This window comes from Echeneis naucrates, chromosome 19 (assembly GCF_900963305.1).
Source record: "Echeneis naucrates chromosome 19, fEcheNa1.1, whole genome shotgun sequence".
Classification (NCBI taxonomy): Eukaryota; Metazoa; Chordata; class Actinopteri; order Carangiformes; family Echeneidae; genus Echeneis; species Echeneis naucrates.
Window position 1 is genome coordinate 9,101,645 of NC_042529.1, and position 18,799 is coordinate 9,120,443.

At 40.4% G+C, this 18,799-nt stretch overlaps 1 protein-coding gene across 1 annotated transcript; it reads left to right on the top strand.

Moving 5' to 3' along the window:
• The first annotated feature begins 5,851 nt into the window (after positions 1–5,851).
• brsk1a (BR serine/threonine kinase 1a) lies at positions 5,852–18,551 on the top strand. Its single transcript, XM_029527366.1, has 20 exons — positions 5,852–7,186; positions 7,295–7,389; positions 7,614–7,699; positions 8,092–8,232; positions 8,631–8,747; positions 9,024–9,057; positions 9,195–9,263; positions 9,388–9,534; positions 10,340–10,371; positions 10,491–10,655; positions 11,315–11,412; positions 12,098–12,248; positions 12,363–12,423; positions 13,747–13,844; positions 13,941–14,023; positions 14,191–14,239; positions 14,333–14,456; positions 14,788–14,998; positions 15,352–15,441; positions 15,867–18,551. The coding sequence occupies exons 1-20, from the start codon at positions 7,102–7,104 to the stop codon at positions 16,076–16,078; spliced, it is 2,148 nt and encodes a 715-aa protein (XP_029383226.1). The 5' UTR covers positions 5,852–7,101; the 3' UTR covers positions 16,079–18,551.
• The last annotated feature ends 248 nt before the right edge of the window (positions 18,552–18,799 follow it).

Consider the following 18,799-nt stretch of genomic DNA (forward strand, 5'->3'; position numbering starts at 1 on the left):
CGGCTGGCCGCTGTCCGTCCTCCCTCTCCCCCTGTCTGTCTCACCGCGGAGACTCATTCAGTGTCTGCGGTGACCTCCATTCACCGGCCCTCAGCCTGCCCCGCATGCTCCTTCCTATGTTTTCACCTTATTGTCATTACATCGGACTGCATTTTGTACACGAACAACAGCAGCAAAAACAATAGATAGCGGGGTTTGTCTTGAACTCAGCGAAGGGCCGAGACGCGTTCGGGTGCAAAAAATATTTCCAGTAATAAGCAGCTTTTCTTAGGCCTTCCGCAGTCACTTTGCAAATTCACATCCAAATTCTGCACCCTATGTGTCACAGTGGCATTTCCTGCCCCAAGTCAGATGCTACATCAATCATATGGGTCGTCTATTATCAGTGTGATGTCTGTTTGGGCTTTTTTCTCCTCGCTAACATGCGCCAAAATGGATGATAACAAAGACTGTTCCAGGCCTTTATTCGCCTTTTTTATTATTTGGATGACCTGTATGCCAAAGCCCATATGTACCCGGTCTGTACACCAGCAGATGGCACTCTGGTTTTTATGGTCATGATGGAGGAGGAGGGGTCACAGGGCTGAGGTACAGATTTGCTTTGCTCTTGTTCTTATTTCACACATTTGTTCATCTGCACTGTATCTGATTATGGCTTCCTGAGACACTGTAAGCATCACATTAACCCGCCATTATTTCCAACTGCACACATTAAGATAATGCTCTAGACATTTAAATAGATGTGAAGAGACATTAATTATTTAGTGCTATTGAATACATATGTGATCCCTTTTGTTTGCAAGTAATAACACTCTGCTAGCACTACTTGGTTTTCCTCATTGTGTGTATGGCAGTGTTTATTGCCCTCTAGCGGTGGTCTTAAACTGTACAAATTCACCACTGTAAACACACTTCTATAGGTGTTAAACACTTTATCCACCCTTTTGTTGTATTCTGGGGCACTGTTTCAAAACATCTATCCCCCAAGTTTTTCTCTAAAATATCTAAAACATCCTATACCAGTTATTTTCCCTGCATCATAATAAATAAGCTGAGTCTGGCAAATAAATTCTGTTAATGTGTCTTAAAAATCAACTGGTAGCACAAATGATAAACTATTAAAATCACAGCATATTCTGGTGAGTCTTAATAGGGTCCTTTATATATTTGCTCAACAACTAGATGTGCACAGAGGTTTGATGTATAATAAAAACATATTTGACTGTGGGGTAAAAAGTTACTCTGTGTTTGATCAACCTCAAAATGCTAAAACTGTATATTCCTTGTACAGTTATATCAATAACAATATGTCGATGTAACCCCACAATCTGACCAGGATGAGTTCAAAGTAAGAAATAAATGTATGTTCCTGCAGGGACTAACTTCACTCATACTGCCCCTATCTGCTTTGCTAAAAGCAGCAAATTCTGGATTATTCATAGAATATTAATTGCATTTTTCTGATGGTATGCTTAATGCTAATTCCAAGTTGTTTGGTTAAATAAATGCCACAACTCTCAGCTCAACCTTTTAAACCAGCAACAGTCCAAAACAAAGTCTGGGTCCCCAGTCTCTTTTCAGGAAAAAGCCTTCTGCCAGCACCCCTGTAGTGAGTGGTTTAGATTCATTATGAAGCCCTTGTAATGCATGATGGGTGACTCAAAAGGTCAGTCATCTGCATATTCATTAGACGGACAACAAAACAAAAGACAGGAACGAAGGAATTTTATGAATACTTAAATTTTATAGGTGGATGAACACTAACAAAAATGGGGAGAAATTACAAAAAAATGGTAAAATGGTAAAAAAACAAAAACGTAAGTAAAACAAAACTATCTAACCACCCCTCTTAAGTGATATGATTTTCTTTGAGATTCCTTGATTTATTCCCTTGTCAAACTTATAATACATAGTCACTGACGTGCTTCACTGCCCCCCCACCCACTGGACTGTTTTGCCCTCCATCTCTGTAACCAATCTGTGACTATTCTCGATTGCAGCCCTTGCAGCAGCCTGACTCTTCAAACTCCAGCTCTACTGTCAAAATGCCAGATTGTAATGAAGCTGTGCCAGCATCATGCCAGGTTATCAAAAAGGACGTTGACAAATGGTGAGTTCTGACAATAATGATGTACAAATGTCAATGCTGAAAATATACATATGTTCAAACTTCTAAAATGAACAAATTCATGGTTTGCAGCCAACATCACAGTCTTTTGTAGAATTGCCTCTACAGATTGTGTTTGTAAAATTTGGACGCCCTCAGGGATTATTTGTTAACTGTGTTTGGATTTCAGTTAGAGACTAGTCAATTTCGCTTCCATCCTTTTGTTCATTCTCAGCCATCACTTACTGAGTTTTACACAGGACTTCCAGTGAATTCATATGAACTTCTTATATCTAAGAACACCTATCTAGAAAAATCATTAACTTTAATCAGAGTTACAACTTGTGCATAACCATGGACCTGCATTTAAAGGCATTGACAGAAGGCCTTTGCACTGGCAGGAATGTCTTGAGCAGCATTAATAGAGGTTTAAAATAGACCTCTACATGTATGACCTATTGCAGAGGACTGGTACATTCCAGGCTATTGGTTCGTGTTACATGCACGGAAGTAGCCACAAACATTTAGTGTGTGTCCATGTGCAGCAGTGATTAGTGTTAGCGGAGCTGCTCTGAATATTACTGACTTTTCATTCTCATTCTTCAGGATGCAGATAAAAGCAACAGTGGAGGTCTGATTTGAAAGACACTACATCAGGCTATACTGTAATAATCCCTCTGATGCGAATGTAGACTAAATTTAGGAATATTGCTTATGTGGCAAAAGTTGCTGAACTTCCAGTGTCTTCACATTTATATTATGCAATTTTAAATGAAAACCTGCCATAAACCAAAGACAATAACTGAGTCGTAGAGCACTAAGTGTTTTGTAAATCTGACTTTGTCTTTCAGTGTGAGAGAGAAGGGAATGGAGAGCTGTAAAGATCTGATAGATGCCTTCCAGGCCTGTATAAAAACCCTGTCTGAGGGATCCTAATACACAAGGAAAAACATCTTAATCAAATGTAAGAACACACAAATGACTGAAAACTATCATATGTGTTTCCCCCAAAAAGGTCGGTAAGACGTAAGTCCTGTAGTCTTACACAGATCAATGCTGCAGAACTCTGAGTGAACTGTGCACAGATCAGGCAGTCGGTGGCAGATATGATACCATAACTTTATCAATCTAGTGTCTACCATGCTTATTTACAGACGATTTGTTGATTTCATTATTTCTAAGGGTTTTTCTATTTAAAAGCTTTTTTCTTTTTTCCCCCCACCACTTCACTAATTTCACTGGCATCATCAATGCCACCTGTGCTTTCATTAGGAAACAAACACAGAGGCTTGTGGAGGATAATTTGAACTCCCATTATTCTAAAATGAAAAGGGAAAAATTAAAGAAGAAAATGAAAATTAACAATTATAGTTGAAAAATTATAGAGTAACAGTTGCAATGTAAAAATAACTCTGATGCTGTGTTGTGCTGTTTAGTATTGTGTTGTAAGTGTATGATTTGTATCATGTGATTTTGCTTTGTATTTATATGACAGATTCACTTTATCAAAGTCCTTCACTTTCCTAGCATTCCCTTCCTTGCATATTGCTTTGGACTGAAGCATCACAAAAACTGAAGAGGGAGTGATGATGCCAAACTTTGGAGACTTTTTCTTGTGTGAATTTTTCTTTCATAAAGGTCACATTATATCGTAAGATTATCATCAGTTCCCAAAATACACTACACAATAAATATTACTGCACACAGCATATTGTTTTTCTTAAGCCTTTTTGTAACACGCTTGATTTATTCGATGAACTGATTGTTGGAACCTCTTCATTGGCCAAGTACAGACTTCTCCTGGAGCAGGTGCTTTTAATGGAATTAAGAAGAGCTAATTAAATCCTCTTAACATGCTCCAAGCTGTCTAATATCAGTTTCCCAGTCTGAGCTCTGGTTTGAGTGAAGGAGTGAAGGAAATGTGGGAATACACAAAGATTGGACTGGAGAAAGAAAAGTTAGCTGTTTTCAGCATAGATGGGAGGAAAGGGTATTCCTTCAAACGCTGTTGTCGATGACCCCATGGATTTGGGCCTTATGCTTATCTTCATTTAGAAAAAGACACATTTTCGAGAAACAAAATTCCAGTCCAAAGATGTCCAGTTAGGGCATTTAGCCGATAATTTGTATCAAAAGTTTATTTCCTCTTACTAAAATAATTTAAATATTTTCTCCTGGAAGGTGTGTCATTGACAACCCTGATGTAGGTTTTTATTCTTTTCATTGCACTGGAATAATTTTCATCCCACAGGACCATCAGACATGAGAACAAACCAAAAAAATTGCATAATGACTATCTTTTCCATTCTATTTCTGCTCCATGGTTGGAAACAAGTCCTTCTGGCGGTGTGCAAATCAACCAGCTAGGCACAGATGAAGATGGGCTTTGGGGAATTATCCGCCCACACACATTTCAAATTGAGATTTTTCAGATTTTTCAAGGCACTATACAGATGATATTTTCAAATGTCCTACTTAGACTTTTTGTTGTTGTTTTGCTGTTTATTAAAATGTCCTCTCTGTGTTATCCATTTTAAACAGCATTAATTAATTTCCGTTTCCTCTACCTTTTTGGATGAGGAGGCGTGCCATGCCACAGTACTTTAAGGAGCTGTGTTCTTCATCAGGATGTTTTAGAGTTTGGCCCATTGTGGTTTAAATCTCCACATGATTTTTATTCTCTATGGGAAGCCAAATGAAATTCAGCCATGATCAATTTTTATTATTTACACCTAGACTTTGCTTACTCTAACGAGTTTTCAGTGAAAAAAAGATAATAGAGCAGAAAATAATGATGCTCTTCATAAAGTGTAATTCACTTTACAATATTTTTCGGAAGCCATAAGATAACATTGGGATTTTGCATCAAAACATATATGGCCATTTCATTTATAATACAATTCATACAGCTCAAATTGTGCATATTCCATAGGTTAACAAAAACATGTTTCAACAAAGTCTTAATAATAATATTCTGTTGTTATAGTGTAGTTGGGGCTTTTATTTATTTCTTTTACTTTAATATCTCCATGCTTTTACTTGTGGAAAATGAACACGAATGCACGAATTTTACCTGTAAAACAAGTTGGTAGAAGACCGTCAGGTCCCTGTGTAAATTTAGAAGTACTGCAAACATGCAAACTGTAAACATACTCAATCACACACATACACCCCACACACATTCATTTCATAATTACATCATTCGTCAGCAATATTACTTTAATTAAGATTGGTACAGGTGAAGCGGTTTTTTCAGTAACATTGTGCAGGTTTGGTATGTTTTGGATTTAATATATGAATCTGAAAAGCAGCCTAAATCAGCCAACAAATGCAATGATGCAGCAGAATAATAGTGCTTCAGTAAAACACGAGTTAGTCCCAACCACTGAGTGGAGGTGACTGTGTTTACTCTACCGTTTTATTCCCTGTGGTGCTCCTCAAAGTTACAAGGACAGCAGGTCTCAGATTGTATGCCTCTGAAAACTAAAGCAGCACCGCGGGGTGGACAGTGGACAGTGAGAGGCAGTGCCGTGGTGACAAAATGTCCCCGGTGATAAGAGTAACAGAGGAGTCCGGGTCCCGGAGGTGAATGCGGGGATAAGCGTGTTTTGTGGAAGACGATCAGGAGGAGGAGGGTGAGGGTGGCGAGGAGGAGGGCGGGGGAGGAGAGGCAGCAGAGAGGATGGAGAGGGAGTGGGACCCGGATGCTGATGCGAGTGAGACGAAGGAAGGAAGAGGGGGAGAGAAAATATCGATTTACGGCAAGAAAACCGAAGGGAGCATAATACAGAAGGGGGCCTTTACCCAGCCTGAACTGTAATCAGAAGTGAGGAGGGAGGGGAGCAATAAGGCCGGTCGGTGATAGCGCGGGCCGATCTGCGGATCGGTGGGTGCGTGTGTGAGTGCGCGCGTGTGTGTGTGCGTGTGCGTGTGTGTGTGTGTGTTTCACCTGTGTATCCGCCGGTGACGGAGGAGGAGGACACGCCAAAGGAGAGACGGGAAGATGATGCTGTGATCCGCCACTTGCAGGGATGTAGAGAGGCAGAGACAGGGAGAGGCAGGGAGGGGGAGGACCAGTGCTACGCTAAAAGATGGTTGTTTCCCGAGGAGCAGGCGTTTCACCTGGAAATATTGCGAGCATGTGGCGGCCGTCCGATAAATCTTACCGTTTGGCCGTGGCCGGAAACTTCGGGAGGTGCGGGTGTTTTTGACGGACGGCCGCTGGTCGAGGCGTTGAGGCTAACTCCGGCTAGCCTCGCTGCTGTGTGGGGGAGAGCGGCGAGGCTAAAATAGCATGTTGTTGCACCTGTAAAATAGGCCTGACAGACAGAATAAAACTGATTTAATCCCCTCTTTCTCACATTTTGACGCGCAACTTGACGTTTCGTTGGCAAGACTCGACCACTAAATGACAATAATAGTTATTACAGTATTAAAAGGCTATAAAACGTCAACGGTACTCCGCGATCATTTTCTCGTCCTGTGTAGTTAATGTAATACATATAACCAGGTGCAAGACGTTTCAATAAGCTAATGTACAGAAGTAAAACTCATTAGTTTTACTACCTTGTCATGTTTATCTGTGTAGTAGTGGTCTGTATTTAACACAGGAATAAAGCAGTAACTGATTGTCATCTCAGTTTCTCTGCTAGCAAGCTATTTTATTTATTTATTTTTTCTGTCAACTATCAATGTTACACATGTTTACCACGCAAAAGGCAAACATATTTAGCTGTGCTTATTAACCAGGTTCAGACCGAGAATGTTCATTTATCATCCAGATGTTGTAGATCAGCTGTTCACATGTTCACCTAATAACTTTAGAGTAGCAGTGTAACATCACTGACAAGAAGAGCTTAGCCATTATTAAGTTGAGCACCATCTTGTATCTACAGTGAGCTGTGTAATATCAAATTAATTGCAATAATCGCAGTAGTAGTAGTAGAAATAGTAGTAGTAGTAGTAGTAGTGTATTAGCCTCCAGTCAGAGCAGTATGAGTAAGGAACTGTCTTTAAGTCAGTCAGCTCAATATGTTGGGCCCTATAGACTGGAAAAAACACTGGGGAAGGGGCAAACAGGTAAGCACACCACATTTTATTTTGAATTTATTGAAGGTTCTTGCCATCTCGAAAAGGGATTTTGAGCAGCCATCACGTAGAACTGAACATGTGTCTGGTTTTACACAGGACTGGTCAAGCTGGGGGTCCATTGTATCACGGGTCAGAAGGTAGCGATCAAAATAGTCAACAGGGAGAAGCTGTCTGAGTCAGTCCTGATGAAGGTACAGTATGACGCTACTGTTGCTCACACTGACGTTAACAATGCTAATTTTGTATATGGCAAAGTGTGTTATGCTGCATCCTCTATATTTAACCTTTGTATTAGCGTATTAATTAACCTCAGCTCTGTTGCTTCAAAAATGACACTGACTGGCTTGTGTGCTGTGCTTTAGTATCACAATCTATTTCTTTTTTTCCTCTGTATCTGTCTCTTCTGTCTGACCAGGTTGAAAGGGAGATTGCCATTCTGAAACTGATTGAGCATCCGCATGTGTTGAAGCTGCATGATGTTTACGAGAATAACAAATATCTGTGAGTTCCCTCCACATTCAGTTGGGTTCACTGCAGTTTGCATGCTTTTTTTCCTTCCTGAATACTAAACGTTGGAGTAGGATGGCTCTAAATATCACACGAAGAACTGCATTAATCTGCTATCATCAGTGTAGTTCTTCAAAACTGTACAATTATACCACAAATGTTGTTCTATCTTAAGAGTAAAGGAGCTGCCGGAAAACCAGATAAGGCGGTTGACAGCGTGGGTAAAATTATGATGTTAATATTGCAATCCTGGAATTCAGCTCCAGGAATGGATAGTTCATAAGAACTTAAAAGTGTCTGAATTTTTTTGAGTAATTACTTTGGGCTCTTAGAGATGTAATTTTTTAGATCGTCCTGTTCACACTATGATCATATGATGTTGACAGGTACCTGGTGTTGGAGCATGTGTCAGGTGGAGAGCTGTTTGATTACCTGGTCAAGAAGGGCCGGCTCACTCCAAAAGAGGCCAGGAAGTTCTTCAGGCAGATCATCTCAGCTTTGGATTTCTGCCACAGTCATTCCATCTGGTTGGTTTTTTGCCAAACCTCTTGTTCTTAAATTGTGGCATGGATTAGTGTGGTTGTCCAGGTTCCTCTGCTAAGTTACCAAGTTACTTGGAGGCATTAGGTCTGAAGTAATTTGCTGTCCTGTTGTTAATATTTAGAATAAATCAGACTTTCCTGCTGCATTAGTCATTAACATTAAAAAAGTATCTTAAATGGACCATTCTGCTTTCTCACTGACCTGATGTTTGAAGACTCTTATAAATCTTACATTTCTTGCTGGCAAAGGGGAATTTTGTGAGTCTCAATATCAAGAAATAAACGAGTGGAAAACCTATTTACAAACCAATATGAAACCCCATCACTAGTCCGAAGCAGTTGAGCTCAAGCAGAGAATTATGGTTGCTGTTGTGTCTGTGCAGCCACAGAGACCTGAAGCCTGAGAACTTGCTCCTGGATGAGAAGAACAACATCCGTATTGCAGACTTTGGCATGGCCTCCCTACAGGTGGGAGACAGTCTGTTAGAGACCAGCTGTGGGTGAGCACCAACTCCCTGTGTGTTTGTAAATACTCACATAAATATTGGAAATATTGCAAATCTATCTATATTACAAAATATATAATTCACAATAAAGAATTACATTGTTCCTGGAGACACCAAAATAACAGTAATAGCTAATTTTGGGAAGCTAGATAGAGAGTGCATACCACACACATGCGTTACATTTTTATACTGCCAGGTAGTTTCTAGTAATATTGTCCATTCATGAAAGAATAGTACTGTTGCTGCTTACACACATCTCTTTCATTTCAGATCACCACATTATGCGTGCCCTGAGGTTATACGAGTAAGTCTTCCTCAAATGTTGTACTCTTGTTTTTTTCAAAGATTGTTTTTAATGAACATATGAACATAAATTTGCTGAGCTTATTGCAATGACTTTAACACAGTTAGTAAATAAATTGATGTGGATGTGTTTGGCAGGGGGAGAAATACGATGGGCGCAGAGCAGATGTGTGGAGCTGTGGGGTCATCCTGTTTGCTCTGCTGGTGGTAAGTCTTTCACGACTGCTTGGTCTCTTTTTGGTCCCTGTCATCCATTTTTTTTGTCAAGTTCCTTTTAACATTTAGTTTTTTCTTCTGTCCTCTAATGTCCCTCTCTCCTTTTGTCCCTTAGGGTGCTCTGCCGTTTGATCATGACAATTTACGCCAGCTCCTGGAAAAGGTGAAGAGTGGGGTGTTTCACATGCCCCACTTCATCCCCCCGGACTGCCAGTCTCTGCTCAAAGGCATGATTGAGGTCAATCCTGAAAAGAGGCTCACGGTACGAGACTTGCTCACAGCATAGTAGGAATTTGAAAGTTGCAAACAAACACCTGAAATTCATACAAGTCTCTTTTGCCGACACTTGAAGCAGATTTATTCCGGTCCTATACTGTGGAGAAAGAAGTAGATTTGTTGCTGTTTTGTTTCCCCTGAGTACATGGGGATGAACAGAGCAGCTTCATTGCACTCTTGTCATTTTTCAAAATGTAATGTTTTCTATTTTTGATCCACTTTCAGGTTTTGCTGTCCATTGTTGCTATTGCATTTTAGTTTTTAGTAATTATTTATGTAATGGAAATAGTAATTGGTGACAAATGTGTGGCAACAGCGCAAAAACAGTGTTGCATTGTTACAGAAACAGGCTGGCTTACAAATACACTCTCTAGACAAAGGAAGATACTGGGACAAAACACAATTATCACATATTATTATAATATTTTTTCTAGGGAAACTCAATTGCAATCACAATAACTCGCAGAATAAATGCAATATAATTTGTATGCACATGGATTAAAAGTTAAATTTCCATCAAGGATTGTAGCATCAGTGTGTTTTAGGTGCATGCATGCCACGATACTTCTGATTCTGTTTTATCACACTCAGAAGTACAACCAGAAGGATAGATTCTAAACAACACCAAACATCCCAAAATTATAAACACAAATTTTTAATATACAATATTCAGAACTGATGAGGTGTATTTATGGCAGTAAAAGATGTGTTTACACAGTGAAGCTTTGTGGCCATCTGGCTGTTAACAGACTGGAGTAACTTGGCCCCATCTGCCCTGTCACCCCTTACAGCTAGAGGCCATCCAGAAACATGCCTGGTATCAGTGAGTATACAGTCACGACTATTGAATAAAATACTAATTTAAATTATATTGCATCAAATGAAAGCAGACATGTCATATCTGCCATTCATGTGTTATGTGTGTGTGCCTGTGGCTTCCAGGGGTGGTCGCAACGAGCCATGTCCTGAGCAACCGCCTCCCAGGCGAGTGTGTGTGAGACGAATCTTGTCCCTGACTGAGCTGGACCCAGATGTGTTGGACAGTATGCACTCACTGGGTTGCTTCCGAGACAGAGTCAAGCTCACACGTGATTTACAATGTGAAGAGTAAGTTTTTTATAAATAAATATAAAATGTGAAAAATACATCTTTGACACGTTGTTAAAGGTAACATCTGTAACATAAATGCCGTATTGGGTTGTGCACTTCTATCCTGGTTACCCAGTAATGGACTTAATGAGCAACAATAGCATTATATTATTATTGAACTCGGTGTATTGTGGACAGATATTTTGAGTGCTGCGTCTGTAAGTGGAGAGGGATACAGTTTCCGCTCCATTATTCCAAATGAAGCTGTTATTGTCAGTCAGGTTAACTTATTTGCTTCAGGGTTACAGCATGTAGCATGGTTGATGGAATGAAGTTGTGGCCAGATTTAGGGTTTAAATCCTCCAGAGAATAAGACATAGGACAAGTACTCTGCCTGGAAAATATGATCAGGCCTCACAAATATCAAAATTTGCAATCAGGTGCTCCTTGTCAGTTTTAAAGTTAACATTTGAAGATTTTGACTGGAATTGATATCGACGGCTTCTAAAGATAAAGCAAAGTCTGTGTTTGTCATCTTAATGATTTACTCAATATCCAGACAGTATGTACTATGTATTAAGACAGCTTTTTTAACATCGGCAACTACTCTAGGCAGTCTTTTTCAGAATGTTAAAATCTTCTTTTGTGAACATATTGAATTTCTTTGTCTCCCTTAGAGAAAACCAAGAGAAGATGATCTATTACTTACTGCTGGACAGGAAAGAGCGTTACCCCAGCTATGAGGATGAAGACTTGCCGCCGCGCAATGACGTAGGTCAGTCATTAGGGGGCAGGAGGAAGCTGTTTTTCTCAGCTGCAGATTTTGAGAAACAATTCAGCCACATCCTGTGTGTCTGATGCCAAACATAGTTATTCATGATCTCTGATGATTCATTTTAGATTATTTAGTATTTAAATGCAGTTAGATTTTTTAAAAGATAATTTGCACTGGTAGCCATTAACCTGGGATGATATGTCTTGTTTTATTTTTTTAAGACTTACATGGTGAAATTGTAATGGAAGTATGAGCAATATTTTATTAACATTGTCCTTGTCCTTTGCAATATTAAAACCAGGCTCTGCAGGACATCTGCAGAATTTTTCTATGGGACAAAACTGTGAGAGGGCAGGCATTCTGCCTGTGCACATGTCGCTAAGTTTATCACAGTCACAGATGGCCCAGTGAGGGAAAGGCCTGTGGAAAAAAATCACTTTCACCATGATCTTACTTGTCAGAATGAAAAAGAAAGAATAAATGCACAGGGAGAAGGATGGTGAAGACTCAGCAACAGCTCTTACAGAGGCTGGAAACAGTTTAACAATAGATCTGCCATGGCAATGAAAAAGCCCATCTTTGGGTTAAACAACATATAGAATACTGATAAAAATACATCTTAACCAAACTACTAAGATTGATTTTGGCAAACCCAGTGACATTTGATTATGGTGCTCCGTAGCAGACCCTCCACGAAAGCGTGTTGACTCTCCTATGCTGACACGCCATGGGCGCTGCCGCCCTGAGAGGAAAAGCCTGGAAGTACTAAGTGTTACTGAACAAGGGTCTCCCACCCCACCTCGCAGGGCCCTGGACACAGCTGCACACAGTCAGAGGTACAGTATATTTTGATTACAAATGTAAAGCACGCACAATCTAAACACTGCATGCCAACAACACTTTCAATCTGACAATGATACTATTTTCCAATGATCTGGTCTCTTGGTCAGGTCTCGCTCAGTGAGCGGAGCTTCCACTGGTCTCTCCTCTAGCCCCCTCAGCAGTCCCAGGGTAAGGGCCTCTGGGCCAACTTTTAACAAACTATACACTGTTGCTGCTTTGATTACCATTACTATCAATGAACATGAAACAAGTATACAATAACAAATATGCAATTTTTAACAACAATAATTTGTGTCCTGACATGTTTTCTAAGCAGCAGAGCTAACATGGTTTGCATGTCCATTGTAACCCACATACTGTATTTGGATCACGTTTACAGTTCGGTAACAACAGCATTTTGAACTAGATGAGCTGAACTGGCCAATAATTCAGCACAACTCCAGTTTTGTCAATATTTTATCCAAGCATATTATTATTACATAATCTGTGTTCTGTTGTTTAAAAGTAAACTTTTTACATGCAATTTTGAATTCTTTACTCACATTTAGAGTTGGTTGTTGATATCAACCAGCACTGCTTCAAGAAAATTTGGATCACATGCTATAGTCCTATACGGTTTCCCTTTACCAAGCTCTGTCATTTTGCATATCATCACAATGCCAATCTTTTAGATAAAATGTCTCACCCAACAGGAGGTTTTTTACTTCTCTCTTCATGCCACTTTTCTTCCTCATCATGCATGAGCTAGCTGTTTGCACAGTTTTATACAAAATTAACTTTTCATTTAAATTATTTATCATTGTGTATGGAAATAAATTAAGTATAAAACATACAATAAATGTAAATGTCCATAGATGGTTCACTACCACTGTCCAATGTCTCTGCATCCTTAACCCTTTCACTACCACAATTGTGGTTAAGCCCTCGATCACATTAGATATAAATAGTGTACACAAAACTCAGAAAGGAAAACGTTAATCATTAGCAGTACTAAAATTGCATTTGACACATTCACTACTCACAAGTTTACACTCTTTTGTCATGAAGCATGATATTCATTTCCATACTTTCTCCATGTTCCATCCCCTCTCTTTCTTGTTTTCCATCTCTCCCAATCCCCACAAACCCACTCCCCAGTCCTATCAGAGCCCCGTCTTTACTTTCAGCCAATCAGACGTCACCTCTGCCACCGCTACCCCCCTCACAAAGGAGCCCAAACAGGGAAGCGCCAGTACGCCACGCTCAGCACGAGCTCATGACAAGCCCAAAGCTCCCCCCAACCCAAAGACCCAGACCCTGCCCACCAAGGGACCCGCTGATCGACCCCATCTGCAGCCCATCAAATCCCTGCCTCTGCACAACCCATCCTCCCGCTCACCCTCCCCTTCTCCGCTACTGTCACCCATCCCCCGTTTCTTCTTCCCTTCGTCCTCTGTCCTAAAGTCAGTGACTAAGAGCTTCTACCCAAACTCTGCCCACTCTGTGCCACAGGTCACTCCCCAGGGCTCTCCGTTGCCCACACCTTTGGGCACCCCTGTCCACCACCCTCACCACCCTTCCTCCACCCCGCCCTCCTCTTCCTCGTCCTCGTCCTCCTCACGGGCGGAGGGAGGGGGAGGGGTGGGCTCACTGTCGCTGACCCCGCCCTCCAGTCCAGGAGGGGGAAGTGGCATGGCTGCCAGCAGCTCTGCCCACTGGAGGACCCGCCTCAATTCTTTCAAGAACAACCTGTTGGGCTCACCCCGTTTCCATCGCCGTAAACTGCAAGGTGAGATCTGCAGGACTACTACTTAGGTAGTTCCTCGCTTCAAAAAGGTTTCCTCTTTCTTGACTTCACTAGAATATACAGCTATAAAATAGCTATAAATTTTTTCTTCTACTTTTAAGATAAAGGTCTCCAACTCTAACATTTTAACACAGATTTGTCTGTTTTAGTTCCTACATCAGAAGACATGTCCAGTCTAACACCAGAATCCAGCCCTGAGTAAGTGACAGTCTTAAAGATTGTGTTGTCATGCTCTTGGATGTTTTCTTTAGCTATGTATGTTTCCTTACACTTCATCTTTCTGACTACCAGGCTGGCTAAGAAGTCGTGGTTTGGAAACTTCATTGGCTTGGAAAAAGAGGAGCAAATCTTTGTAGTTATCAGAGACAAACCTCTGAGTTCTGTCAAAGCTGACATTGTGCACGCCTTCCTGTCTGTGAGTATCTGATACAGTCTGTCTTTCACAATCTCTCTCACAAAGTTTGTTTGTAGAATGCATGGCTCTCACTGGCAAATCTGTAAGTTATTCACATGCACTCTCATGCTGCTGGCCAGTCATTTCTCTCATTATTTCAATTTTCTTTTTATTTCAATCTTGCTCACTCGTGGCACGTTAATGGCTCACTTTGCTTTCACCAATGGCTCACTCTTTCTCTCTTCTCCTCACCCTCGCCCTTTGTCTCCCTATACTCACGTTTGCCCCGTACCTCTCCCGCCTCGTAAGTCTGTCGGTCTCTCTGCTTCTTCTCTGTCTCCCCACCACACAGATTCCATCGCTCAGTCACAGCGTCCTCTCCCAGACCAGCTTCCGGGCCGAGTACAAGTCCTCCGGCGGCCCCTCCGTCTTTCAGAAGCCCGTCAAGTTCCAGGTGGACATTGCCTTCTCAGAGGGCGAGAGGGAACGGGAGAGGGAGAGGACCGAGAGAGAGAGCAGGAGGGAGACAGGAATCTACAGCGTGACGTTCACCCTCATATCAGGCAAGTGAACGTTTAACCTCTTCAACTAGGAATTAATAAATTTAATTAATTTTCATATTTTGGCTGTAGTTTTAGTTGTGTTCACTTAAAGCAAACTTTTCACATTTTGGGAAATATGCTTGATCTCTTTTTGAGTCCTGGTAGTATATAGAGTTGTATTTAGCGTAGACATTGGAAACTAATGCATCTGACAAGTCTGGCCGAAATAACAAAATGAACACAGCAAAAATATGGTCTTAAAAGAAGCATATTTTGGTTTTAACTTTGAAACTGACATGTCATATTGCCAAAAACGTTGTTTTTTGAATGAATCAGAGTCATTGTCAGATGCATGTGCCCTGGTTCGTCTCTAGGTCCAAGCCGCAGGTTCAGACGAGTGGTGGAAACGATTCAAGCCCAGCTTCTCAGCTCCCATGATCAGCCCATGGTGCAAGCCCTATCTGGTGAGACTGCTTACACATGCTTGTGCACATGCCGAAGAAGAAAAATAAACATTTCGTGCCTTTATACATCTAGGTATGTAGAGTGGCAAAATAAATTATTGATGAAGCAGTTTTTTGTCTTTCTTCTTAGTATTTGCAAATGAAAACCTTTTTTTTTTTTATGAATTTATGTAACTTTCTTCCACTCTACAAAACACAGACAACATTGATTTCTGTTCTAATAATAATTTTTTTGACTTGGCTCCAAACATCAGCAGTGGCTAAGGGAGAACAACAGTTGCCACCCCTGATAATTCGTCAATTAAACAACTTCTTTGTAAGCAGAAGAATATAGGAGAGGGCTCTTTTTTCAGTTTCAGCCTCCAAGCATTTAAGACACTGTAGAAATTGTACGTTAAGAGTGACTTTCCTGTCCTTGTCTCCTGATCCCTTTCCAGATGAGAAGAACGGTCGACCCCATGGAACCCCCACCCGCCAAAACTCGAGGCGCTCCGAGGGTGGGGGCGACAGGTGCGAGTGGGGTGACCGAACAGATGGCGGAGGCATAGGAGGCAGTGGAGGAGTTCTGCAGCGCAGAGGCTCGGCAAAAGAGAGAACCCGGCTGCTGTCCTCCAATGGAACCCAGTCCCAACCGTAGGATAGAAAGTGAGACCATGCAGCAGGATGCCTGAACCACAGCAGAAGGAAGACAGTATAACTTCAACTCCAAGTATAACTCCAAGTATCCCTGCAAACTACTCCTATTCTTCCTTGACTAAGTTATTGAAGGTGCTTGACCATAGCAAGGATTGAGCCTTTTCCCCATCATGCTTTCTTTTTTCCAACTTGACATTCTCTTGATCTTTTGGGTCACCAGGATTCCTACCTTTAAACAGGAAAGAAGTGTTAGGGAGTCTCCCTTTAATGAAAAAAAAATATGTGAATGAGCAGTGTGGTATCCATCATAGATACAGCTTCACAAATCAAACTAGGAATTTTGAAGTGCTAATGTGCATGCCAGTTAGCAAATCAGCCTGCTAAAGGATGCTGACATGATCAGATAGACTAGTCTACCATATCATTGTAATACAGTATCTGACACCAAAAAGAAATAATAGTCTTGTGATGTTTCTCAAGATTAAATTTACCAGTGCACTCATATCACTATCCAGCAACACGCAGTTACCAATCCATGATGAAAGACATAGATGTATCTGAGAAGATGAACCCTAAAGAGCTAGCAGCCCACTACTACTTCAGTGAGTGCTGGCGAGCTGAACAAAAGGTCCTGACTTTCTCAGGAGAATGACAAGCAGTTTCTTCTCCTGAGGTAAAGAAAACCAACAAAGTAAGCTAAGTAAGTGAATGTGAAAAAATATTTTTTTATTTAGTTTTTATTTATGTTTACATATTTCTTTTGAAGATGTCAGTAGCACAGTGATAGCAGTAAAGACAGTAACTGAAAACACTCTGCAGTGTTAGAAAGTGGAAGCTGACTGGTTGCTTTTTGCCAGGCATTTGTTGCAAATTAAATGTTTGGATTTTTTTGTATTTTGTTTGTACTCAGAGACAATATGAAACAATGCAACTAAGATTTCCGCATTGGATGCTTGTTGCTCTGAAGAAAAGTATTTTTGATTTTAACAGAAATATGAACATTACTATATGAAGAAAAAAAACTATGCGTGAATAGCTCCATGAACCTCCTCACAGCTGTTTGTGCCCAGATTGAATAGGAAGAACATTCCTGACCTGTGGATCAAACAGAAGCCACCTTTGTCGTCGAGCTTGTCTCCTATTGCCATAATATTCACGTACTGACTCGAAAAATAACAAAAGGAAAAGAAACAAAAAAAGAAAAAAACAATACACACACACACACTCAAAGGAAATATTCATCCATGGACATTTTCATTATGCCGGACTAAATGGGCTTGCAATGTTGATTCCTTGTTGGACAGGACTACAGAATGAGAAGCAAGCAAAGAGTCTCCTAACCCCAAGCTCTTCACCTCAGTGTTCATCAGAAGCCAAGTAGTCCATCACTGAACCTTTGCTCATCACAGAGAGTCGCACCATTCGGCAAACAGACGTAGCAGTTCGGAACAGTCACGTATTCCTCCAGTACTCTATCAGACTAGTCAATGTTCATCACCAGTCTTCCATACAGCACAATATGCAACAGAAGTGCAGAATGTTTTCAGAGAGATACACAGTGCTACAATTGAATTTTTTTGTTACTCGTCCACTTATCTATTCACCTATTTATTTTTATTTATTTATTTATTTATTTTGTTTGTTCATGTGGTTGTTTGTGTATGTTTACAAAAAAAATTATGAAGAGCCAGTTTAAGAGACCTGTTATACTATCCACTCTTTTTTTGAGCGCTTCTTTCCACACAAAGGAACAACTTTGATGTATTGACAAGTCTTACTTCTCTAGTGACCTTTGTTTATAGCTCACAACTCTTTTGTCAAGCTTATCTCTGGTAACTGGAACATGTCTGTGTGTGTGTGTTTGTGTGTGTGTGTGTGTGTGTGTGTGTGTGTGTGTGTGTGAGTGAGAGAGAGAGAGAGAGAGGGATGGGTGTTTGAAAGCTGACTGAGAGTGAGCCAATGCATTTTGAGTTGGGTGGGTATGGAGATTTTTGACTGACCCAAGAATATTGAATTAATTAACATAGCCAAAAGCTACATAATTTTTCTCACATGCATCATATGCTTGCTAATTTGCATCATCTTTTGCTTTTATGCCTTGTCCCTTTGACCTGTCTGTCTGCCTCTTTACCTGTTGTGTAGCCATTGTCACGAGAAACTGTATGAAGTTATTTGCCTCACTGTTTGCACACACTTTATGATTGCTCACCATCATCAGTTTGATCTGTCTCATCACCACATCACCTTCACTTTCATTGGCCCATCTCTGGCTAAGATTGTAAACTATTCTCCATTCATAAGGGTCAGTAGAATAAGGTGTTAAAAAAAGAAGAAATGTCTGTATCATAATTTAAATATAAAAAGTGCACTATTATAACTATTGCCTGTGATAAAAAGAACAATTATGATTGAATTGATGGTCAAAATAAAGAGAGATCCACCTTATTGTTATGGTTACAATAATAAACCCTAAATTTGTGTGTGTGTATTTAGTTTCCTGGCTAAAATGGTGTATATTTCATGTCTTCAAGTCTTCATCATCTGGAGGTAAACATTATTTTTATTATCATGTGTAACACCACATAATACAGAAATAAGATGATATTTATATTAAAAGTGGCAAATCGTCTTAAAAAACAGAATAATATTTATTTAATTATTAAAAAGGGAATTCCTTAAGCTTGTTTTTATTAGGTATGCCTTGTTAATGTCACTTCGTCCA